The 26,064-nt window shown below is 39.9% G+C and overlaps 1 protein-coding gene across 2 annotated transcripts in view; it reads right to left on the bottom strand.

Annotated features, from left to right (window-relative positions):
- The window catches only part of FOCAD (focadhesin), a 118,381-nt gene that overhangs the window by 75,487 nt on the left and 16,830 nt on the right, over window positions 1-26,064 (bottom strand). For both annotated transcript variants that reach the window (XM_040578933.1, XM_040578932.1), the window contains exons 6-12: window positions 23,871-23,975; window positions 18,134-18,235; window positions 15,434-15,638; window positions 11,663-11,869; window positions 11,138-11,225; window positions 10,247-10,449; window positions 6,981-7,238 (exon numbers count right to left, since the gene is read on the bottom strand). In XM_040578933.1, coding sequence (XP_040434867.1) covers window positions 6,981-7,238; window positions 10,247-10,449; window positions 11,138-11,225; window positions 11,663-11,869; window positions 15,434-15,638; window positions 18,134-18,235; window positions 23,871-23,975 — 1,168 coding nt within the window. The remainder of the gene's footprint in view (window positions 1-6,980; window positions 7,239-10,246; window positions 10,450-11,137; window positions 11,226-11,662; window positions 11,870-15,433; window positions 15,639-18,133; window positions 18,236-23,870; window positions 23,976-26,064) is intronic.

Genomic DNA, 26,064 nt, shown 5'->3' on the forward strand with positions numbered 1-26,064 from the left:
TTTGTGACCACAACAGTGTGACCAAAACCTCAACACAAGGATGTTTTAGCTATTGCTGAGCAGCATTCATGAAGTGTCAAGGCCTTCTCCCTTTCTCATGCTGCCCTGCTGGCAAGTTGGCAGGGCACACACAAGAGGCTGTGAGGGGACACAGCGGGACAGCTGGCTCCAACTGGCCAGAGGGATATTCCATACCGTATAATGTCATGCTCAGCATATAAAGCTGGCGGAAGGAGGAAGGGAGGAGACATTTGGAGTGATGGCGTTTGTCTTCCCAAGTAACCATTACACGTGATGGAGCCCAGCTTTCCTGGAGATGGCTGAGCACCTGCCTGCCCAAGGGAAGTGGTGAATGAATTCCCTATTTTGCTTTGCTTATGCACTTAGCTTTTGTTTTCCGTATTAAACTGTCTTTATCTCAACCCAATAGTTTTCTTGTCGCAGCACTCTCAAAATTAGCCAGCAAGGTGTTTTACCATCTCATACCAACACACTCTTCATGCCAGTCCCTCTACTGCCTTCTCCTAGCCCCTCCTCATCCAGGGCACTCTCTCTCTTCTCTTGCTTCTTCCTTGGCTGCTCTCTTTCCATTTGCTCTCAATCACTTAACAGAACCAGCCACACCTGCACCTTATCTACATCAGCCAACCCACAGCCCCCGAAGCCAGCCCACAGCTGTATGTTATCAATGCTAATTAACCCAGCTTCATTCCTCTATATTTTCTCACTTTTACTCTTCCAGTTCTCTCCCCCATCCCAGCAGAGGGGAGTGAGTGGCTCTGTGGGGCTCAGCTGCCCCCTGGGGTGAAAGCACAACATGTACAGGTTAATTTATTTTAAGTCACCTCTTACATAAAAAATGAATGGCAGATGAGCAATATAGAAATAAGGTATCAGAGTCAGAGATGATGCAGGATCTGTCAAGCTAAAAAACTTCCTAAGAAGCACCAATATTTCAAAGAGAACATTCAATCCTCCAATTATACCACATAATGATCAGTTTTCTAAATAAAAGCTGTATGAGCAAGACTTCTTCCATTAGATGAATTACTTATTTTTTTACATAGAAAATGTAAATTACAAGTGGGTTAATTAAGCATCCTGCCTTACACATACCACAAGACTGTTAGATTTATGCAAACAGACAACTGGAAATCTGTATAGATGCTTCCATAGGAATCGAGGCTTCAACTGTCAGTTTCAAAAGCCAATGTGTAATAAAATATGTCAATCAACTTTCAGAATTTCAGAGATAATTAAGTGGAGGTTATTTGTTTATCTAACTGCGCATATCTTATAGCATAGATCAGCATTGAAGGTGGCAGTGAGAATAGCTCATCTGAATATGCAAAGCTCTAAGTGACAAATTTAGCTTCTGACCTGAAGTATACTGCTAGCTTTGGTTTTTTACAGTCTTTTGTTTTGCTTCTTCACTCCCAAAAGCTGAATCTATAATAAGCACTATTACTACCTTACAGCTAAGGGTAAAACTGATGGACCTCAAGAAAGAGTCAGCCACCGAGATTAGGTTTTACATTATATTCTCCAGCACGAACATTCTCAACCAACATTCTTAACCAATTCTTTCCCAGGCCAACCAAACAACCTTGTCTCAGCAGACCAAAGTAGCCCAGACAGTTGTAGGCAGAGATAATTCTGATGTGTTTCTAAATTACCATTAACTGTATAAAGTCACACCAACTTTGCAACAATTCAAGGTAGGTTATGAGATGGGCAACACTCCTCCTGTTCAAGTGGCTGTAAACCCGACTTACACCAGAACAGTGGTGGTTCTTTGCAAGTTGCTCTGAAATTACAATCTGATTCTCTCTCATTAAAAAATTAACTCATCCAGAATAAACAGTCCTGCAGAAGAAAGACTAAAATCTAACAAGAAATAAGATACCTCTGAACGCAACGTACCCCGAGAAGCAACGAATTCATTGTTCTTAGTTTCTTTCAGATTTTCTCTTGTATGACAAGTAAAAAACTTTGTACTGGTTTCAGCTGGGATGGAGTCAATTTTCTTCTTAGCAGCTAGTAAAGTGCTGTGTTTTGGCTATGATGTGAGAACAATGCTGATAAGCACACTGATGTTTTCATTGATATTTTATAAATCCTGCTTCATAAAGAATAGTCCTTGCTATCATAACATTCTTTGAAGTACAAACGCAGGTGGGGGGAGCATGTCATTCCAAACTCATGAGCACATGGCAGAGTTTGATTAACATCAATTCTGGTCCCAGTCAAAATTCAGTAATAAGATTTCTGCATTAACACTGAAAAACAGAAAAATGAAACCTTCACTCATAACACGAGATTTAATTTGCTGCTCTACCTTTCCTTTCCACTCTCCAACAGTAATGATTTTAGACTAACCTATGCAGAATGCAGTTATACTCCCCACTTCACCCATGTCAAAGGGACAACAGCACTGCCCGAGAGAAAATTATGTTCATCAGTACACAGGAAGAAAACTAAAATTGACCTCCTGATTAAATGAAATGGAACCCAAAAGAAGACTTGCGTACCAAAGATTCAATGACCTCAAAGCAAGAACCTGTTTGGGTTAAATCAAGCTTTCAGGAAAAGAAATCTTGCACAGAAACTAAGTAATACAGGAAGAAAAAAAAAAAATCCCCTTGAGGCTAGGAGACTTGATAGAGGCAGTTTTATTTCTGGGTACCTGTTGTACCTTGAGTGTTAAGAAAAAAATACATCACCTGATTTACCTAAATGTTTGAATGATACAAGGTAAGTTGCAGGGCAACAAGGAAGCAATGGATATTCCATACCTCTGGAGGAAGGGGAGCAATCATTAACTAATGTTAATTATTTATGTTAGTTAATTACACACACAGCAACGTGCATCACCACTTTAAGTCCCAAAACTATCAGAAAGGTCACACATGCTCCTCCACTGAGATACATAAAATTTCCATGCAACTATTGACATGATGTGTGAACAGGGAAGAAATGCCTTCTAACAGTATTATCCAGAAAGTTTTGTATGCAGCAGCATGGTTGGAAGACTCTCAACCCTGACAATAAGATTTCATTAATTCTTTAAACCATACTCATCCCTGACGAATGCTGTCATTAGTCTACCCTCTGCTGGCCAAAAAGGCTACATAAAAATGCGTAGTCAGATATGTCATTACAATGATGAAACTCCTTACCTAACTTCCCTCTGATCTCTCCCCATAGCGCCTCTTCCTTTTTCCAGGGGCAGGGTCTTAATGCGACTCCATTTGGTCTTAAGCTAGCTCTCTATTCAATAGCTACTACCTGCATTTACCTCAGTTGTATCTGCACTGGACTACACATATGGCAATCAGACTGAATGATGTTCAAATACATATTATAATAAATTATATTCATAATCCTTAGTTATAAAACATTCAAACCCTTTAACCACTCTACTCAGGCCTAGTCTTCATCAGCTGTGATGTGAAGTTCATTCCAAGTCCTTTGCGTTAATTTTCTAGTTACAAAGTTTATTCTACACTGAAGAGGTATTAAATGAAAATTCTATAGTAACTTCTACACTAACATCCAGTACAGGAAAAGACGAAGCACGTACTACTGTAAGACCAGTTACTTATTTCCCTATAGGTATTGGTCTTTAAGTGTACTTGGTTTGAACTGTAAATTGAATTTTTAAGAGTAGAAAAACCCCAAAATGTTCTACTACAGCAAAGCGGGGGGGGGGGGGGGGGGGGGGGGGGTAGGGGCAAAAAGCTGATACAACAATTCATTAGCTCCCACTAGGCAGGAAGCAGCTCCAGAGAGGGAATGGCATGCTGCCTGGCAACACTGCCATCTGCATCCCCCACGCTCCTTGAAGATGTGCCAGTTAGGTCACATTTGCCATCAGTAACCTCGAAGCGTTTCAAGATTATGGGGTTTGTTTTTTAAAATTGATTTGCATCTTCAAAAAATTATGCAGAGGCATGTCAATAACTTTCCTTTTTAAAGTAAGATTAAAAATGCAAGACCAAGTGCCTTTATTTAATAAATAGGTCTGAGAACTGTTATCACTCTCTGCAGTTTGGTGATCTGATTTCCTTTTTCTAAGCTACAGGAAAGTTACTCTTCAAAAGCGTAAGGTAAGGGAAGATAGCAGGGGAGGAAGATAATCTTCCTCTTCTGTTCCTTCACATTTCCTCTCATTTCACTGAAGAGAAACTGTCCTCATGCAGCCCTTGTGTTAGAACAAAGAATAAGAGACAGCCAGAAAACAGCAAGATAAGTAAAGCCATGTTCAAAAAGAAAATCCCATTTCAAAAAAATATAATCCAAATACATATTAACATATGCTGTCCGCATTTTAAGTTCTAAATGCAGGGTATCACTTTACATATTCCCACCACACTTCCTTTGCTTGCATGCCTATGCTGTTGTGTTCTTCTGAGTTAATTTTAAAACTAAGAGATCATTCCAGATCCCCCACAAAAAGCCAACCAAAAGGCAGGAAACAAATGTCACTGCAAAGTTCCGGGTTTAATTTCTGTGAAATGGGCTGAATTTTGGAAGGCACGTAGCACCAATTTACTTCTCCAGTAAGCAAGGCAGTGAAATGAGCAGGTTTTTGAAAGTATTCAGTACTCTAGTTTTCAAGAGTTTCACGTACTCCAGCAGGATCTTAACCAAGAAGCTTCAACCATGAATAATCTGTCCACAAGATCTTACTATAATATGATTGTTTCCCTACAGCTACTCTCCAAAGCTCACATAATCAGACACAGAACAATATCATTAGGCACCACCTGAGAGAGCCAAATCCAGTTCAACTTATCCTTAAACATGTTTTTTACTGAAATAAAAATGTATTTTACCTATTTATTTTTTTACTGCACTCCCAGTCCCCCAAAAACACAAAATAACACATCTTCAGATGGATATCCCATAAGGGTGTCATTTACCATCACAGTATTTTATTCCAGCAGTTGAAAGGCCATAAAAGAACGGATGTCCTCTAGAGCCTCATAATCCTCTAATAATGGTAACAGATCTTGTGCTACTATTCACCAGTGACCTCTCAGTCAGATGATTTACTTTCCTCTCCTTACAGCACAGCTGGTTGCACAGAGTGTAATAACTAACAGTTTTTGCCCAACAAGAAAATTCATCCGATTAGAAGGACTGTATTAAATCTTTCATAAATCACGTGTCAGTACAGCCTTTGCAATGATTTGATTTAAGACAGCCTAAAAGCCCATGTATTACTCTTCATTCCTCAGACTTTTAAAAAGTTTTGGATTTTCTTCCATAGTGTTTCAGAACATTACTCCAAAATGCCTCAGCTAAACACAGACCTAATATTATCACTAATCTTGCACCATCCAAATGCATTTACTCTGGGGGGGAGGAGTCCTCTGTAGGCTCTCCTCATGGAAAGGGTAAGAAAACACAAAAATAAAGTATAACCAGAACAGTGTCTGCAAAATCAACCACAGTAATTATTTGTAAACTTAGCAAGGTTTTTTAAATACTCTACTAATTTACTGCAGACAACTTATTTTGGGTAGGGCTTAAGATTTCATGCATTGCTTTTCACCAAGCATTATCATCTCTAGAATAGTAAATTGAATTTTCTTCCCCATCTTTACACACTTTTAATTAAGGGATAGGATCTTTCCAGAAACATTACTCTGCCTATATGTGATTTTATTGATAGCTGTCATATAGGTGAAACAGAAAGAGAAGAAAGGGAAAGGGAAAAAGGGACCCTCACCGTATCTCAGCACTTCTATATATTCTACTGTAGTACAGGTAGTCTACAGTTTGGCTGTGACATTGACACTTTCTCATTTTTTCCTGTGGACACATTTATTCTTTTATCTGTGTTGCAGCATGTAACCCTGAGACAGAAAGCAGTTTAAAAAAACCCTGAAGCCTGTCTTTATGACAGCATATAAAATTTGAAGCAACACTTCTCCCTTCCCTATATTTTTATTTTATAAATAACACATGACTGTTTCTGTATAACGCCTCTAAAATAATTACCTATTACTGTTTCTAGATATCCCCATTCCTTCCAAGTTATTTAGGTAAGTATAAGTATACTGCGTAATTCTGGCTTGGGTGCAGCATGAAAGCAGACAAAGACTATGCATATATTTTTAAGCAAGAATATGGATTATCACAAGGGACCTGGCAGTCTTCCAGTAAGCACAAAAGAACACAGAGAATAATCTATGAGGCCACAAAAAATCAGAAATGGTTTAGTAGCCTCTTTTCAACTTCCTTATGTTATTTTCATACTTACAAGATAATACCATCAAATAAGCCAGTAATTTTTCCTAAGCCTAAACAATTTAAAAATACTCCAAACCAGAGACACAATACATATTTCACTGTGATGCATAAAAGGTGAGTTCCAGGCAGCCTCGGGTTATATGTGTGTGTGCGCTATGTGTCTGTCTGAAGGTGAGACCACAGAGGGGGCTGCCTACACAGGGTCCAGGGGAGTCTCAGACATCAGCTGTGGAAGAGGCTGTGCATGTGCGTGTTTGCATCTCTCTGCAGGGTGGGGGGCAGTCTGCACCAGCAACTGCACTGAAGCTGCAGCCTCAGGGGCTTGTATGTCCAGATCCAGAGACCACCTATTGTGCACACTGACCATCTGTATTCCACTGCTGGAGGGATCCATACTGTACCTATCATACATATATATACACATTGTACACATATTCCTACTAGCAGACCTCCATCCTACTCAGCCAGAAAGCGGAGCAGCATAGGGCCCCTGGTGCTGCTCTGTGTTCTTGTGAGTATTCTGTGTATGCATTATATACATATAAGCACAAATACACAGTGTATGCATGTATGGCATGTGTATGTACCTACTGGGAATACAGACAGAGTCTTGCACTTGTTGGACCTGGGGCCATGAAGATGTGGCAGCCTTGCCTCTCTCAGGCTACAGAATGCAGTCCAATTCCTGTAAAAAACATCTACTAACAGTAAGTTTTCACCTGAGAACAATCAGTCTTGGCTATTTCTGTAATGGCCTGGAGTACATCACGAAGAGTGTTTCCATTTTCTTGGATCAGTAGATAAGCCAGTACAAGAAAAACATGGACAGGGACTTGAGTGGTAACAGGCAGCAGTGATTTCACTGAAGATAACCAGTTAGTAACTGCAGATTTCTCTTTCATGAGCTCTATGATCTTCCACGTTGTATACAATGAGCTGTAAGAGCTGTTTATGGGGAAAAGAAGTTTGCAGGACACCTGGGAACAAGTAAAACAAACAAAATTCTCAAACAAATAAGGTACTATGAAAGAAAAAAGAAAAATCATTAACTAATCCAGTTCTGGCACCCAAAACAAATCTTTTTCTCAGGGTCCTAATGCAATAAATGTTAAGAATAAATTGCAATACATTTCTTTACAGTTCTTTATATGAATTATTGCACTAAGGATATTTAAATGGGTTGCTAACTCCCCATTCATGAGTTCCCCCTTTATCTGGCATCCATCATTCCTGTTCCTGTTGTTAACAGCTGTGCTACTTCCTCACTAAAATGGACACAATATCACTGGAGTAAGTTAAAAGCTTCTGTTTCTGACAATGGCAGATTTTGCTGGGATAGAGTTAATTTTCTTCTTAGTAGTTAGTATAGGCCTATGTTTTGCATTTGTGACCACAACAGTGTTGGTAACACAAGGATGTTTTGGCTATCGCTGAGCAGGGCTTACACACAGCCAACGCATTTTCTCCTCCTCACACCAGCAGGTAGGTGGGTGGCTTCACAAGAAGCTGTGAGGGGACACGGCTGGAACAGATGGCCCCAACTGGCCAGAGGGATATTCCATACCGTATGTCATGCTCAGCATATAAAGCTGGCCGAAGAAGGAGAAAGGGCATTTGTCTTCCCAAGTAACTGTTATGTGTGATGGAGCCCTGCTGTCCTGGGGATGGCTGAGTACCTGCCTGCCCATGGGAAGTGGTGAATGAATTCCTTGTTTTGCTTTGCTTGCTTGTGTGACTTTTGCTTTCCCTATTAAACTGGCTTTATCTCAACCCATGACTTTTTTCACTTTTACTCTTCCAGTTCTCTCCCCCATCCATCCAGGGGTATGTGAGTGAGCAGCTGTGTGGTGCTTAGTTGCCAGCAGGAGATAAACCACAACACAGGTACATCACAACAGTGTAAGTATCATCTACTTTAAGGAAATTCTCTTCACTTAATAAAACACCACAGTTCTAGTTAATCTGACTTTACATTTTTTAACTATGTCACTTTTCAGAACAAAATGTTCTATAGATGCAGTCACGGAAAATAACATTTAGAAGCAGAAAAGTAGTAAAATATAAATGAGGAATCCTCATAACTCAGGGATTTATTTATGTAAAAGTATATATATCTTAAAGCTGCTGCAAGTTCATTTGGAAGTTCAAAGTTTTTGATTAAAACAAAAAAGCTTAAACCAAGAAAAATCATGTTTCCTACTTATTGTTTCCTTAGAAAATGCTATGTTTTCCGAATCTTTCCATTATCAAGATATTAGTTGGCAGGCAGTAATTAAATGAAGAATATTTATATAAAAAACAGGTCAAGAAAGTATTTGATAAAGTCTCCAAACAAACATTAAACAAGGAATTCAGACTCCAAGAGGGCAGGGCCCACTCACCTTTAAATTACCAAGAAAAGAGATTCCGAGTGGCAAAAGCTGTTCTCCACAGAACTGCAGAATTTTATTTTAATCATGTGTTCAATGCAATGCAAATTTATTTTGGCTAATGGAAGGTAGAATGCCCCTGCACTTTAGATGCCCTTTTAAGAATAAAATTAAAATCAGATCATTCCACTACTTATGCTTTTCAACTACTGTAGGTGAAAAAATCAGCAATCTATAATGCCGTCTTTCTGGCTGGCAAGATCACTTGAAACCAAAAACGTCTTCTGGATATAACTGTGAAAATGCCATTTATTGATAAAGACATTTAAACATACAGTGGACTAAGAAGAGCTTCAGGATCTGTAAGTTGCATTGTTCAGTTGCCAGCCCCTACAAGATTGTAGGACTTGAAATCAAGATCAGACTATTATGGGGTGTGGTGTGGTGTTTTGTTTTTTCAGGGGGCGTTAATGTGCAGGTTAGCCACATCCTAACATTTTTCAAAATCTTGGGACTACAAGTATAACCGTTTCCTATTAACATCACTGGGGGAAAAAAAAACAAAACCACTGAATATAGCTTTTGGATGTGCTTGAAAGCAAAAAGGAAGCATACTGGCTATGGAAAGGCAGCCATACACCCACTGAGGACTACAAGAACCTTGCTAGGGCATGCAGAGATGTAGACGGGAAGGTTAAGGCTCTGCTACAACCTGAAATCGGCCAGAGACATCAAGAAGAAGAAAGGGTTCTTTGGATACCTAAGCAGTTAAGCAGAAGCACAGGGAAGACACAGGCCCATTACTGAGCAGGGCAGGGAAACAATTTACTAATAATGCTGACACAGCAGAGGTTCTTAAGACCTTCCTTGCCTGTGTCTCTACCAGCGTAGCTGGACCCCAGACCACAGGACCAAGTAGCTACCACGGTGCACGTGGTGACCCACCAGCAGTGGCCCTCTGCAAGGGCTCAGCCCACATCAGTGGATGGGCCCGCAGGGAATCCACCCCAGGGTGTTAACAGAAGTTGCTGACGCTGCTGCAAGGCCACTGCCTGTCATCTTTGAAAAGTGGTGGAGATCAGGGGGCATTCCTGACGCCTGGAAGAGGGTAGATGTCACACCCATCTACAGGAATGGCCCAGAAGAGGACCCGGGAAACTACAGGCCCATCAGCTTGCTTCAGTCCCTGAGAAAGTGGTGGAACGAGTCCTCCTAGAAACTGTTACAAGCCAAATGAAGCCGGTGGTGACTGGGGAAGTCCAGCACAGATTTACCAAAGGCAAATCATGCCAAGGTAACCTGATCAACCTTCTACAACAAAACATCTTCTGTTGACATGGAGAGAGCAGCGGATGTGCCTCACCTGGACTTCAGCAAAGCGTTTGACACGTTTCCCACAGCCCCCCCTGGACACACTGTCAGGGTACAGCCTGGGTGGGTGATCTGTGAGATGGGCAGGCAGGTGTCCCACAGGCCACACTCAGGGTGCTGGTCAATGGCTTTTACTCAGGCTGGCAGCCTGTCACAAGTGGGGTCCCCCAGGGACCAGTATGGGGCCCCACACCCTATGCATCTGGTACCTGCCCCAGAAGAAGGAAGAAACTGTATAACTTTACCAATTCCTTTTTATCCTTCACACCTTCTTCCTGTAATATTTCTAAAAGATTTACAGCCAGCTGCTGCCTGGTAGTTCCAGAATAATCCTCTGATAGGCAGTCCCCAACTGTTGTAGAAGATAGCATCTGTAGCACAGGCATCACCAAAGTAAGGACTGTGATTGAGAAGTTCTGGGTTTCTGAGCAGGAAAGGACCTTGTAGGCTATTTAAGACAAGGTGGGGAAAAACAAAGATTACTTGGGAAAAAAGAACTAACATAGTTGGTACTTTTTGGCATGACACAAACATTTTTAGGCAACACTCTGGTCAAGCAGCATTAACAGTCCCCAGAATTACAGTATGTGCATACTAGAGCTGAAGTGCAGAACACTTTTTTGGTAAAACTCCAATTCAGCTTAAGAGACCCACACATTTCTGTTGTTTATAGCCAAGTACCTGATGGCAGCAAGAAAAACAACGGAACGTAGCACTGTCCTTTGCTTTTACTGAAATAACTCCACTAATCAAAACTTCTAAGTCAACAGCTCAGTCAAACATTGCCATGACTGTCAGGCCTGCTCTCGATATCTGTCAAAAGGAACCATTCAGGATGCATGAATCTCAGCTGAGAATATCCTGGTTTTGACTCAAAAATGAAACACATAAGCTCCAAGAGAGCAGGGAGCTCAGAATACAGTAACATCCACAGAAAGTCAGTGTAGCAGGAAAATTCATCCTTATTACCATCAGATCAAAAGTTACTTTTTAAAGCAGGAAAAATCCTGCCTATACAAAAAGATACTTCACTGCCCAATCCAACTTCAGGTCAATGCAGGGCTTATTTTCATAAACATGAAGAAACAATGTCTGTCTTGGAAGTATGGATTCCTCTTACACAAGAAAAACTTTACCTAGACTCAAGACAGACTTTTGCTGACTTTCTGGCATTTGCAGCAGTAGAAGTGCTAGCCCAATTATACACTGTTCCACTGGAAATACCTACAAGGAAAAAAAGAGGGGTTCAAGTCTTGTTTTTCAGTACCATTGAACAGTACAGACGGGCAACAACCCAGACTGTAACAAGTTTCTTCATGAAACATACTAAATACACACACAGCAACACAGTACACACAATGATGAAAATAAATAGTGTAAAAATAGCATTTTAACTGAATAACTACAACATTTTAATTTGTTACGTTGTTCAAACCACTTCAGCTCTGTTTAAACCAACTCCATACTAAAAGGTTAATGTATATATGTTACATTTTTGCCTTGTGAAGGTCTTCAACCTGCAATTGGTTGAAAAAAATTAGAAGCTGTTGAAACAACATAGGTCACATTCTGATGAATGCCATGTATTTAAATACTGTACTAAACAGAACATTATTTAAATTCAATAAAATTGTTTTATTTTTTTCCCTAATAATTCTTACCTCTTTCAAGAGCTCAAAGTTGTCCTCTATTAAAGAGATCAAAGATGAGCATTCTCCCATTACATTTAAACACACTTCACAGAAGCTTAACAGTTGCAGACAAAAATGTGATAACTGAACTTTCCAAAACACAGGATAGCGCAGTAGGCTAAGGAATAGTTCTTGTAGAAAAAAAAAGGCTTCTGTAACTTGCAGTAAGTCCTTAAGCTGTAGAGAGGTTAAAAAACAAAATAGAGACTGATTTAGTTCCCCTCCTACCTACACAGAATTCCCTGAGTTTAGAATTACTTCTACTAGCTTTGCAATGTTTCCATTGCAAATATTACTTAGACTTTGAAAAAACACAATTATAAACTAAATACAGGAATCTCTTAAACAAATTCTTCGCAAAAAAATACATGACCTCCTATTTAATGTTTTGAAGTAAAATTAGAAATGTAAAAGAATAAAAAGATTTTTTGGTAGCTGATGAGCAATCTTTTTTCCCTCAAAACCAATGGCAAATTAATTCAGATCTTGGAGCACTCTCAGCAACATAAAACAAATTGCGTGGGATTCAATGTAGCAGGTAGATACTCTTGTAATGGAAACACCGTGCTCTAGGATTATTGCCTCCTTTGTAATGTAACCAACTGTCCTTGCTTCAGCTGGGATAGTGAATTTTCTTCTCAGTCGCTGGTGCAGTGCTGTATTTTGGATTTGGTGTGAGAATAATATTGATAGCACACAGATGTTTCTGGTTGTTCCTGGGTAATGTTTGCCCTAAAGTCAAGGACTTTTCAGTTTCTCGGGCCCTGCCAGTGAAAGGGATGGAGGGGCACAAGAAGCTGGGAGGGGACAGGTGATCCCAACTGGCCAAAGGGGTATTCCCTACCAGAGAACATCACGCTGTGTATATAAGCTGGGAGAAGGAGGAGGAAGGGGTAGATTCTGGCATAGTGGCGTTTGCCTTCCTGAGTAACCGTTAAGCATGACAGAGCCCTGCCGTCCTGGGAATGGCTGAACACCTGCCTGCCCATGGGAAGTGGTGAAAGAATTCCCTGTTTTGCTTTGCTTGCTTGTGCGGCTTTTGCTTTCCCTATTGAACTGTCTGTATCTCAATCCATGAGTCTTCTGGTTTTCACTCATCTGAGATCTCTCCCCCATCGCAACACAGGGGCAGTGAGTGAGCAGCTGTGTGGTGCGTAGTCACTGGCTGGGGTTAAACCACACCACGAAGATTTTCACATATGTCTGAAAAGACAAAGGCAGTGGTGTTACCAGCTCCTAGACCACCACATAACCTACCTACCACAAAGATGAAAAGCTGAAGTGCAATACCCAAAAGCAGTATCTCCATACCCGAAAGCCAAGCAAAGAGGTTTAAAGAAGCAGGTTGCCGCAAAATCCTAATGTATTAAGTGACAGCATTTCCGCTTTTGAAATTTTACTTCCAGGCACTCAGTTGTTCCCATGCAAACTCTGGAGCCAGCAGTAAGGATAACATCTCAATTTTTAGTCCCTTTGAACAAATTCTATGAATAATATGCTCTAATTAGAAGTCTCAGATCTGCTGAATTTTTCAACAGTGAAGTCTGCAGGTGATGAACTGTACTTTTGATAGCTTGGTTGATATTGTCAGACAAAATGACTTGGAAGCACTCCAGCATTCATACAATAAGGAGCATTAAATAAGGCTAAGCTTAAAGGAAGGATAAGAACAACCTGAGGTTCAGAGAAAGAAGAAGGAATGACAGGTTATAAAACAGCCCATCAAACAGGCTTCTTGATGAAGAACTTCCCTTTCCATTGTGAAAGTTGTATCTCAGGCAAGACAAAACAGTTATGTATTAATCTGAGCTTTAAATAATCTGAGCTTTAAAAACTGCAACAGATTTCTAGAAAAAAAAAAAGCACCAACAAGCATGGAGGAAAGAAAGTTTCATAACTAATTTTCTAAGTTTCCCTCAGCACCAGTTTTATAGCTAAATGTTACCAAGTCAGAAGCCTGGTCATATGTTCAGGACACAATGTTATCCTGAGGTTCAGGTATAACTTGAAGGCAAAATCAGGAATGTCCCATGACCAGAAGAAGTCAGCACGTACCTGTCATCACAAAGACTAGACCTGAACCAAGATAAATGTGTATAATGCAAGTTACTATTAGTCCAAACGACTGCAGAAAGCAGCTAGCAGTAGAAAGTAGACTTCACTAGTAAAATTCCTCAGGAGGAAGATACTGCCAAATATCCTCATATCAAGCCTATTCAACTTTACATTATCAATATTATCAAACCCTCTCTCTATGGCAGGGGTCCTCAAACTTTTTAACCAGGGGGCCGGCGCGCGGATGCAGTGGCAGGCAGCCATCTGCGGCTGCTTGGTTTCCCCCCCCCAACCCCTGGCGGGGGGGGGGGGGGGGGGGGTGGTGTGCAGGGCAGGTCTGTAAATACCAGGGGCCGAATTGAGGAGCCTGAGGGGCCGTATCCAGCACATGGGCCATAGTTTGAGTATATTCCTCTATGGCAGTAATACCGAAGCACCTCATGTTTGACCAAATATATTTGAAAATGAAGATGTTGCTCTAATGCTCAGGAGGAAGGAAAAAGTACATAGGTACAAAAATGCTCAACCAACATCACAGCAAAGCATGATGAAAAGCAGTGCTGTTAATTAGCACTGCAGACCGCCTATCCAAAGGGGACAAAGTTTAAATCCCAAGCTCCTACCAAGTATCACTGTGCAACTTTAAAACCATACAAAAACTTCAGCATTCCAGAGGGATTTTCCACCTTCAGATCTACTAATCTCTCTGTTACAAAGACAGAGAAAGGACTACCTAGGAGTACTTAAATCATACTTCTCGTACAACTTGTTTTGTTTCAGTATTATCCATGTTAAGTTAAAAATTGCATGGTTTTAACAAATACCTCACCATTTAACAATATTTTCACTCTCATGGGTATCTCTACAAGTTTTCTGAGGTGACTACTAGCAAATAATTATGGTAAATAGGTGCTTCAATTGTCACCTTAGCAGGTTTTCCTGGTTTTGGCTGGGATAGACTTAATTTTGTCCTTGGTGGCTAGTGCAGTGCAGTGTTTTGGATTTGGTTTATAAACAGCATTGGTAACTACTGTTTATTGCTGGGTGGTGTTTGTACTGGGAGGGGACACAGCCAGATCAGGTGATCTGAACTAGCCAAAAAGGTAGTCCATACCATGGGATGTTGTGCTCAGTATATAAACTGCAGGGGTGCTGGGTATTGGCCAGGGCCTGCTGATTTGTTGCTCAGGGACCAGTTGGGCATCAGTCAGCAACTGGTGAGCAGTTACATTGTATGGCACTAGTTTTCTCCTTTCCCTTTGGGTTTCATTCCTCTCTCCTCCCACCTTTTCATTCTAAGTGTTATTGTTATCATAACTATTGTTCTTTTGTTTTTATTTTATTTCAACTATAAAATTGTTCTTATCTCAGCCCTCAAGTTTTACAATCCTTTCCAATTCTCCTCCCCAGCCCTCTGGGGGAGCGGGGAGCGAGCAGGAGGCTGCGTGGCACTTCATTACTGTATGAGGTTAAACCATGACGCAGGTGTATCAGATTTGAACAATTACAAAAACTTCTACCTTCTACCAGAAAAAGCCAGTTTTATAGATTTCAGTACTACCAACAAATCAGGTCTATAGGAAATGGAAGAGAATATTGTGTTGGCATGCTTGAAAGACAATAATAATAATACCATTTCTTTGATAGCATTCATTTGTAAAAGGTGGGGTCAGACAACAACTGTACCTGAAGATGTGGAATCAAATCACACAGAAGTTGAAGAATCTGGCATTCCAGCTCAGAGGGTGTTTCTTTGTGCTTTGGACCATGAGGCTGAAGTAAGATCTTAAGTAAACCCATTCGCAGTTCAGCATGTTCCCGTAACTGAGATGGTTCACAATACAGGTATCTTAGAAATGGAGCCATGAGGGCAACACATGAAGTCTGTGCCCTGTAGATCAAGAAATAAGCTTGCCAAGACACTTTCTACTGAAAACTTAAAAAATCATAAGGAAAACCCAAGCTATGTGGCATTCTGTGCAATAATTTACAGGATGCAATTAACAGAAACATGTTATGAAAGGCATTAATAAGTCTCACGAAAATGCTCATACCAGCATGAAATACTGTTGTAAGACCTTATATGGCAACCATACAGTGAAGTACACTTGTGAAAGGACTCAATATTTAAGCACGAATACTACTCAATATGTACTTGCAGATTATGACACTCTTATTCCTTTTTTTTCCCCCACCTCAATGACTCAAGAAAGTGACTTTCCTTGCTGAATGTCATGAAAGACTAGTGTACCACTCTGAAGTAGCATTTGGACAAGATAATTCAGAAATATCTTTAAGACACATAAACCCCAATTTCAATTAGAGACATCCATTCCTTGCCAGTTTTTGCCCAGTGGTCTTGAACAGCTACATGAAACAAGAACTGCTTTAACCAAGATGGCTTCCCAGTAAAAAAATTATCACAGAACAATTCTCTTGGTTTGACCTTGTCAGGAATACCTGCCATTCTTGCTTGACATTATTAAAACAATCAAATAAAGCTAGTGATCAATACATTAACAAATATACAGGGAATCAGAATTAAAAGTCAGTTTTAAACAAGACTTAGCCTGACACAAAGCTTTACAAAGACTCAGTAACAGATATATGTCAACACAGGTGGAACTTTTTGACATCATGCATAGGGACATGGTTTAGTGGTGGACTTGGATGCGTTAGGTTAATGGTTGGACTCAGTATTCTTAAGGGTCATTTCCAACCCAAATGACTCCATGATTATACATTCCCAGTCCAGAACTTTATTCCACATAAACCTCTGCACAAAAAGCAGCAAAGGGAGTTTGAGATATTTTCCTTTTCAGCGAGAACAATTCCTGTTTTAATTCACATCTTGGTTTCAGCTGGGATGGACTTAGTTTTCTTCTTGGTGGCTAGTGCAGTGCTGTGTTTTGTGTTTGGTGTGGGAACAGTGTGGTCAGGGACTTTTTGGTTTCTCAGGCCTTGCTGGTGGGAGGTTTGGAGGGACACAAGAAGTTGGGAGGGGACACAGCCAGGACAGCCGACCTGAACTGGCCAAAGGGGTATTCCATACCATGGGATGTCACACTTAGTATATAAACCAGGGCAGGGGATGGAGGGGGGGTGGGGGGATGTCGGTCAGGGCTGCTGATTGCTGCTGGGGGACTTGCTGGGCATCCATCAGCATGTGGCAAGCAACTGTGTGGTGAATCATTTGTATTCTTTTCTTCCTTCCCTATGGATTTCATTCCTCTCCCCCTCTGCCCCCTTTTCATTCCAACTGTTATTGTTATTAGTGTTCTTTTTTTTTTATTTTGTCTCAATTATAAAACTTATCGCCTCCGCACCCCCCTGGGTGAGGGGGGCAGTGAGCAAGCAGCTGTGTGGTACTTAATTAGTGGCTGGGGTTAAACCATGGCAATTCAACCAGTCACCAGCAAAAAGCCCACAGTTTATTCTACCATTCAGACGTCTGATCAGACCATTCATGAATCCCAGATTTAGCAGCTCAGTGGAAGAACAAGTCTACAAACAGTATTTTAAAGATACTCTAAATTAACTAAATGGAACAAAACACACTTTTGCTTGAAAGTCTTACTGTTGATCATGCAGTCTACACCCGCTAGCCATGTAAGATATTAATTAATTTGTTCACTCAGAACAACAGAATACAGAAGTCAATTCACTGTATATTACTCTGTTGGATTTGTTTGAGACTTCCAGAACAGGAGAAAAAAAAAAAAGACACTTTCATCTGAAAAGCATACATTTAGGTATAAAAATCACTGAAAACATTTGGATTTAAGGCTGCTACAGCATTTGGTATCTTATACTGAAGTTCCTTGGAAATAAGCGTAAGAAGTGTTGAAACTGTTGGTAGCTTTAATATTTGTTCACTGTTAAAGGTACTCTATAATAAAGCTGTACCACTGATTTTGTCTTTTTTTTTTTTTAAATCGAGTAGCATACATGATTTTTAAAGATCTCATCCTTTACTGTGAGATGTTATCATCTGTGCTTTCCCTTTATCATCTCACCATTTTGTATAGCTGACTTATACCTGCATAGTCGTCATCTTTTTTGACTAAGCAGTGAAAAACTTGACAAAGCAAATAATCAAAGGGCTTATTTTTTAAAAACAATTCCAGATGTGCTATCAATTTTGCACAAATTTTTACATATCCATAAAGTCCATAAAAATTCTATCAAGAATTTAAGAGACCTATAAAAATTGGTTGCTGATGGATCATTTTAGTATTTTTTTAATATTTTATGTTTAACCTTCAAATGGTGTCATTAACTTTTCAAAAGACAATTCTTACTGCTCTTCACAGCTGCCTTCAAGAAAAAAGTTATACTCACACCATACAAACACATTTGCTATTTTTTATTTATGCATTCATTTACCTCTCTGGACACTGCTGGAAGAACACTGTTATCTGCTGCAGTAGAACCGGCCAGCAATCAGGTCTGTTTTCAAGAACAGTGATTAATGGATGAGGAGTGCTCCTGAAACATAAAGAAATCACATTTGTATCTATAATGCAGAAAGCAAGTGTGCAAAATAACTATGTTCAAAATAAGAGCAGCTATAGAAATAGAGAATTTAAGCCCCTGGTACTACCAACTCACTTTACCAGCTTTGCTAAAACTGCTACACCATCAAAAGAACACTTTTTTTAGGAACTCCAGGAAACAATTAAAACAAAATCTCTATTTGAAACGTCTTGATCCGATTTTTCTTTTTTTAACAACTAAGGATCACTGTTCAAATATGTGGCCTGATTTGAGTCACTAGTAGCAGCACTAGTCTCTAGCAGTGGGCGCCAAGTAACATCCACAGAAAAACTTGAACTACATGTCACATATCAGTCTAGTCTTTAAAGCATAGGTAAAACTCTTCAGCACTCGAGACCAATCCAGGTGACCATCATCCCACTTACTAGTTAATTTTTCCTTTTTTTCAGGCAGTCAAAGAAGCAAGAAAGGAGAAAGGCTGGCCATACCACCAGCCTAGAGACCTCCACTTTACTGTCAGCCCTCTGACATTTGACAAGGTACTGAGGCCTAACAGTCACCTGTTCTCAGATGAATCTATCACCAACACCTTCCCCACTTCCAAAGTCAATGATGAAGGCCATGCCTGCATCAAACTGCGACTATCTTTTAAGTAGCAGGTGGAGGAAAAGCTGGGCAGGATGGAAGACTGAAGTACGTAATTTGTTCTGCCAGAAGCAAAACTAAAGTAAAGAATAATTAAACTTTTGCAGATTTTTTACGGCTATCTCACGAAGGCATAGGAAAACACATCCTTTTGTGTAAGCAAAAGCTAACAAGGATTAGATTACAGGGCAGTGTCACTGCAGTGAAAGTACTCTGGGCTGAGTCTAGGAATGTCATACAGCAAGAATTGTCAGGGTAGCATACAAGAATCAGAGGTTGGTAAATTAAACTGGCAAAATCAGACTGAAAAAAGAATGTATTTTCACTAAGGAAGAATCAGTCGCTGGAACAATTTATCAAGCTCAGAAGAGGGGGTAGGGGGTTTTTGTTTGTTTGGGGGGCTTTCTGGGTTTCGGGGGTAGCTCAGAAGAGGGGGTAGGGGGTTTTGTTTGTTTTGGGGGCTTTCTGGGTTTCAGGGGTTTGGTGGGTTTGGGTTTTTTTTACATTGGGTTCTCCCTCTGCTCCTCAAACAATTTTTTTCTTCCAGAGGGGTGTTTCTGTTCAGGCAAATAATCTGAAGACACAGGGACTTTCAGAAAGCTGGCTGATATGATGGATTACTTTAAGCATGTTCGGAAAACAAATACTAAGATCACAAAGTATGCATATATTACAGGTCTGGCCTTCATATCTGGGACTAGAAGCCTAGCACTTCACACTAATTTCTCTAAAATTTGTTAACTTATATGCACAGCCTTCATACATCCCCCTTCCTTGATTCTGTAAATATTTTACTAAAGCTGGAGTCTTTTTACAATCCACATACAAAGACTAGAAAGGTTAAGGTTATTACCTCATAGCAATCTTCCAAGGTGACAGCATGCAAAAGGCAGAAAAACTTGTTGCCTGTCTAGCACTTGAATCCTGCAAGGTGACAAGCAGGATCATTTATCAGGCAGCAAGCTAGAAATACTGTTCACATACCTGCCAGGACCTTGAAAGTATGTAGCCCTGTATAGACATACAGAGTTACAACAGCTGCTTATTTCAATACTTTTGCCATATTTTAAGAATTAATTAAATTTCCTAACGAGAAGGGTACATCTCCAGTCATCTAAGTGCTGCTCTGACACTGAAGTCATTGGAACCTTTATGAAGTCAGCACAGGTCTAAAAATTAATAAAAAGGCTTACTATCTGGAAGAAAGCAAGCCTTTTACAAAAAATTGTGTGTGTTCTGAAGCTAACTGCATGGAACTGGACGATGAAAGTAATCTGCTAAGCTCCATAGTGAACAGTTATTAATAATGAAACACTGAAATGTGCAACCCGAAAAAGTTCTATTCAATAATGCTATTAGAGGTACGGAAAATGAGGTGTGCAGATGCAATTTATCATCAACACTAACTTAAGAACTGCCAGCACAGCACTGTGTGTAAAACACCCATCTTTAAATGACATTATAGTGCTACCACCCTAAACTGTCATCAATGGGTTCAGGATAAAGCAAAATGCACAACCAGTAATAGCAGTTATCCACCTGCAAATAAATGCCTAGGGAAACAAAGATAAATCTTATGTGAGGGGCAACAATAAAAAAAATTTTTTGCGGTCACCTCAACCTTTTTGTTACATCTTTGAACACAGGAGAACTCCAATCTGATTTAGAGCACAAATTCAGTGACAGATTGCTGCTCCTTTAGAGGCAACAATGTCTGCAGCCAACATACCTTTCTGCATATGCAGCTGTCTCCCTGGCCTTTCAGAGAGATGGAATAGCACTTTACTCCGTCAAATACACATTTTTAAAGCATTTTTCTACCTGGTCTGAATTTTTATTTCACAAAGTTGGCAGCTCTCCAGAATTCTAGCACAATATAAACCCCATGCATAGTCAATCATTAAGAACAATGTAAAATACTAGTCCATTACAAAAGAAAATGAACAGTTTTCAGTAAAAGTTACAGTAAAATTCTGTACATGCATGTTGTAACTCACCTGCACTGACAATCTTAACAAGCATTCCTCAAAAACCACTCTTCCCTGCCCTCCCCCTCAATTCAGCTTGAGCTTAGGTTGCTGGACAGCTATATTAATATGCATAGGAAACAGACAACTTCATGCCAGATGACAAATAAAGCCACTGGGAATGCTCAGTTCTAGTCTACAGTGAGACCAACTTGTAGACTACTGTGTCTGCTACAGCTGGTCCTAACTTCATACCAAAAAGTGCACATCATATACGTGAATTTAAAAATCACCACCTTTTTCACACATCCTTAAGAATAACTCCAGCATATTTACTTCGGTATTTTCCACTATTGGAATACTACTTATTAAAAAACCACACAGAAACCAGTGATACTTACACAGCTTATGGAAGTAATTAGGAATCCCCAAATTCAGTGATATATGGGGCAGTTTTCTACCAACTTACTAAGGTAAAAGGAACATTTCCCACTTTCTGTTCTGTAGGAACAGAGGTAATCTCTATTTTCCAAGGCGTGTTACAGAAAGTGAAGAATCCCAGCACTAACTACTATAGAGGCTTCTCCAAATGAAATCAGAAAACCTCTGTGGTGGGTTGACCTTGGTGTTGTCAACCTGGCTGCCAAGTGTTCACCAAGCTGCTCTTCCACTCCCTCTCCTCAGCAGGACAGGGAGAAAGCAAGACTGAAAACTTGTGGGTCAACATAAAGGTAGTTTAATACAGAAAAGCAAAGGCCATACTTGAAAGAAAACGAAAAAAGAATTGCTCTCTACTTCCCATCAGCAGGTAATGTCCAGCCACTTCCCGCGAAGCAGGGCTTCAGTAGTGGTTGCTTTAGAAGACAAATGCTCCCCCCCAGCTCCTTTCTCTTAGATTTTATTGCTGACCATGTCGTCATATGGTATGAAATATCCCTTTGGTCAGCTTGGGTCAGCTGTCCTGGCTGTATCCCCTCTCAAAGTCTTGCCCAACCCCACCTTAACTGGCCTTTGAAGGAGTAGGAGTGGGCTGGAGAGACAGCACTGCTCAGTAGCAGTCAAAATACCTAGTGTTACAAACACCATTCTAGTTGCAAATACAAAGCACAGCACTGATAACTGCTATGGGGACAACTAACTCCACCCTAGGCAAACAACATAACCAGACAAAACCCCCAAGACTGCAAGACGTTATTTTCACACATTTCTTTTCAAGAGCTGTTCATGATATTACATCATCACAAGAAGCAGTATTATAAAAGTAATTTTACTGTCCAGAGTTAACACTGATGTAAACCAAATGCGTTTATTAACCTTTAATACTGGTTTTAAAATGTCCCAAGAGAGACAACTACAATAGCAAACTACTTGAGAGCATACTGGTGCTTTTTGATTCTCATTGATGGTTTCCATATGGAATACTTTTGCATAGCTGACAGCGTAATACAAGAACACTGCAATAGGAAGTTACTCTTGCCAAGTCACTGCACACAGTTGTTTCTTTAAGAAAGCAAGTTTTAATGGCATTTGATAGAACACAGCCACAAAAACTGTTATGTAAGAAAGTCAGATCTCAAAATCACAGAACCCTGACCTACTAGATACTCAAATCTAAGTCAAACAACGCGACATCTCTGATAATTAAAGGTAACTGGAAGAAAGAAAAACAAAAAAACATACTGGCTAAGTGCAAGTCTGCTGCTTATTTCCAGTTCTCTAACACTTTAAACCATTCTGAATGACCAAATTTCACCTCCCTTGTATCTTACCAGCATTTTCTTTTGAGGCGTGGGAGGGTGGGGAGAGGGCATAATAAATCATTCTTCACCCTACTGTGGAGAGGCCATTTCTTTATTCCAGCCACATCCTAATACCCTCTTTTTCACACAGAGCTTGGATTAAGTTGGTTTAACTTAGCCTCTTCTACCAGGAGATTTTAAGTAAGTTCATTTACTACAGAGAAAGTCCATCTTACTACCCTTCATTACCTGCCTTTCCAATTAAAACGGTTCTATAAGAGCATGGACTTCATTCTTCTGTATCAGTGATATTAGTTCTTTCTACAAAGGCACACAGGATTTCAGGCATTCATGCCCATCCAGCACTCCAAAGTCTGTTTTGCTCTTCCTCACTATTTCATCTTGCTTAAGTAAAGACAGGATTTCCCATCTTCCAAATAGTGGAATTTTATATCCTTAAAGCATTACAGCTACAGCCTACTATGCCTAAAAGCAACCTGAAAAAAATGTTAATGACATCTACCAAGCTAGGACCTTCTCCAGAAAAGTGCAGTTAATGTCAGCACTGAGTGATGGTTTCTCAAGAGCTGGACAAAATCAAAGATGCCCCCTTAGGAAGGTTGCTACTGCATGACAAGCAGCTTTATGTAAGTAGCTCTGGATGAATTTTTTGCCATTTTTACATGGCAGCCACTCTTAACAGCAACAGCGTTCAGGAACCTTGCATGAAAACCAAGTGAGAGGGAAGTGGTCCACAGTCTTAAGAGACTTACTGAAAGGACTATTAGCAATAATGTATGTCTAACAAGTCCCAGTATTGATCTGCTCATTCTTGCACACAGCCTTCATGTTGCTATTGCACTTTTTGAGCTCATGGTGGCAATTTTATCACTGTACTATAAGACTCCTTAAAAATTTCAACAAAAAAATATAACACAGAATCAGAAAATCATTTAGGTTGGAAGGGACTTTCTCAGATCATCTAATCCAACCCATGTGCTCAAGGTGAATTAGCTAGTGAAGGTTGCCCAGAATCACATGCAGTCAGTTTTTGGTATCTCCAAGGATGGAGATTCCACAGCCTCTGTGGCCAACCTGTGCCAGTGCTTGATTACCCGCACAGTTACCCCTGCACCCCACCCCCCCCACCCCCCAAAAAAAAAAACCAAACAAACAACAAACCACAAAGACTGAAAGCAGTATCAACACAATCTTAAGTTTTTTCTAAAAATCAAACAAATTATGGTATCTAAATAAAACTGATGTGAAACTAACCTGATTCCATACAGATTCCAAATAGCTTCATCTCCATCTTTTCCCAGTTGAACAGCTTGAATGTGTAGTAATTTCCAAATAGTTTTTACTAAACCATGCACATTCCTGTTGACAAAAAGAAATACATTACTGTCACATCTGTAGTTACATTACTTGATTCTTCCATAACAGGAGGAACCCAGGAACAAAACTAACATTCAAGAAGCCTGTAGTTCTCTTTAAGGACATCCTCACATCTGCCTACACAATTCTGGGCAAGTGATGCATCCATGTGTCTTTGTATCCCTTTTCACATAACAAGCAAAAAAACCAGAGAGAATAATTAATGCACCAATTAAAACTTGTGATGCTTGTTTCTAACAGTATCTTACATTTGCTGGCCCCAGCTTAATTCAACCTGGTGCTTTTAGTATGTTAAAACCAGAAAATTACCTCTTCTCTGAATGCAAGCACACAAATTTCAATCATGCCACTGTCTAACAAGAGAAATCACACTGTGATAAAAGACATTTGAGACATCTAGTTTGTGCTGATTTTTGATCTCAGGAGCCAAGGACTACATAAAATAGATACATAAAGCTATTTTATGTGCCTCTTCCTATGTTTAATCTACCATTCAGGAAAATTCAAGAAACAACAGTATTTCTGGAATTTTGATAGGATTTAGCATACTCTCCTGGAGAGACACTAAGGAAACTAATGAAGTCCACCACAAGGGGGAAAAAAAGCCCTGTGACCATGCAATAAAAAGTTCAAGAAGTACAGCGCTTACTGCTGCTTGGCTAAGCTTACAAGGACAACTTTAAATCCTGCTCTCCTCTTCATAATGCAGTGCTTTCCACACCTTTCGAACCATACCATGCCAGATACCCAACCTAATCATTTTTCAAGAAAATAGCCTGGATTCTATAATGAAACACTTCCACAAGGCCAAAATATAGAAACAGAGGGGAAAAAAAAAGTAATCATGCTTGATTCTTTTGACTTTTTATCTAGAATATGCTATACAACTGCACCACCATCCCCTTAAAAAAAAAAATCTATTACATAGTTTACTACTCATGTTAATGAAGCATAATTTACCCTTCACTTTATTCACATAAGTAACAGGAAGAGCTAATACAATACACAATTGCATGAGATTTGCACCCAATTCTTTTTTTTCCTCCCTTATCTTGCCCTGTGTGGTGACAACGTGTAGTTTTTATTTTTACTGTTCCTCCTTATTCCCTTCCTAGCAGGAAAAAAATTCTGAGAAATCTATTGTATCTGTAATGCCACTTCTCCATCAGTGAACTGAAAACTGCAAGAGTTCCTCAAATGGTGAACTAGAAACAATTACGCAGAATTTATGTAACCCTCTCATAGAACAACTATGCTCATTTAACACATCAGCAACCTGAGATACAGTAATATTGTTTGTCACAGTGTAGTATGCTCCACAAACATCTTCCTGAAGTATGAATGCATATACATACATTTAGACTTTTAAGCTACACCAAAAGGTCTTGAGCAGATTTAAGCAATTTCTATCAAAGAATAGGGAGACTTAACATGATCACTGTAAAAAGACAGGAATTTACCCAAACAGGCTGGACCAACATCAGCGCAACAACAACGTGTGGTAATGACATGTAGTCAAAGAAATATCATGACTTGATATTTACAGTTTCTCAAGATTCAAAAAATGGCACATGATCGTATGATCACAGAATCATAACTTAAAAATTCCTCCTACGATTCATAAAAGAAAACTGAAACACAAAGGCAAATACCACTTTTAACTGCCAGATCTTTACTGTACTCATCACCACCTGCTGATGGACTCTTCCATAAGCTGGTATGACACGCTACGGAGTATCTACGGATTCCCACAGTGCATCTCCCCACCAGTAAATGCTTAGTTTCATATTCCAGATACAAGCAAAGTAGTATATTATCTTCTGTGTCTTTTATACTTTTGCCAATAGCACTGGAAAACACTGAAGAAGATCAAAAGTAATAGAATACGCTTCTGTTTTCTTTCTCTCTTCCAAAAATGTGCCAGTTGTAAGATGTGCCTGTACTCTGACTGACTGTCGTGACACCTGGCTCTCAAAACACAGAAACAGGGCTATAAAAGAAAACATGAGAACATGAGGTTCAACAGAACCATGCTGCAAAGCAACAAACAGGAAGGTAGCAGGCTTCCAAA

This window comes from Falco naumanni, chromosome Z (assembly GCF_017639655.2).
Source record: "Falco naumanni isolate bFalNau1 chromosome Z, bFalNau1.pat, whole genome shotgun sequence".
Taxonomy (NCBI): domain Eukaryota; kingdom Metazoa; phylum Chordata; class Aves; order Falconiformes; family Falconidae; genus Falco; species Falco naumanni.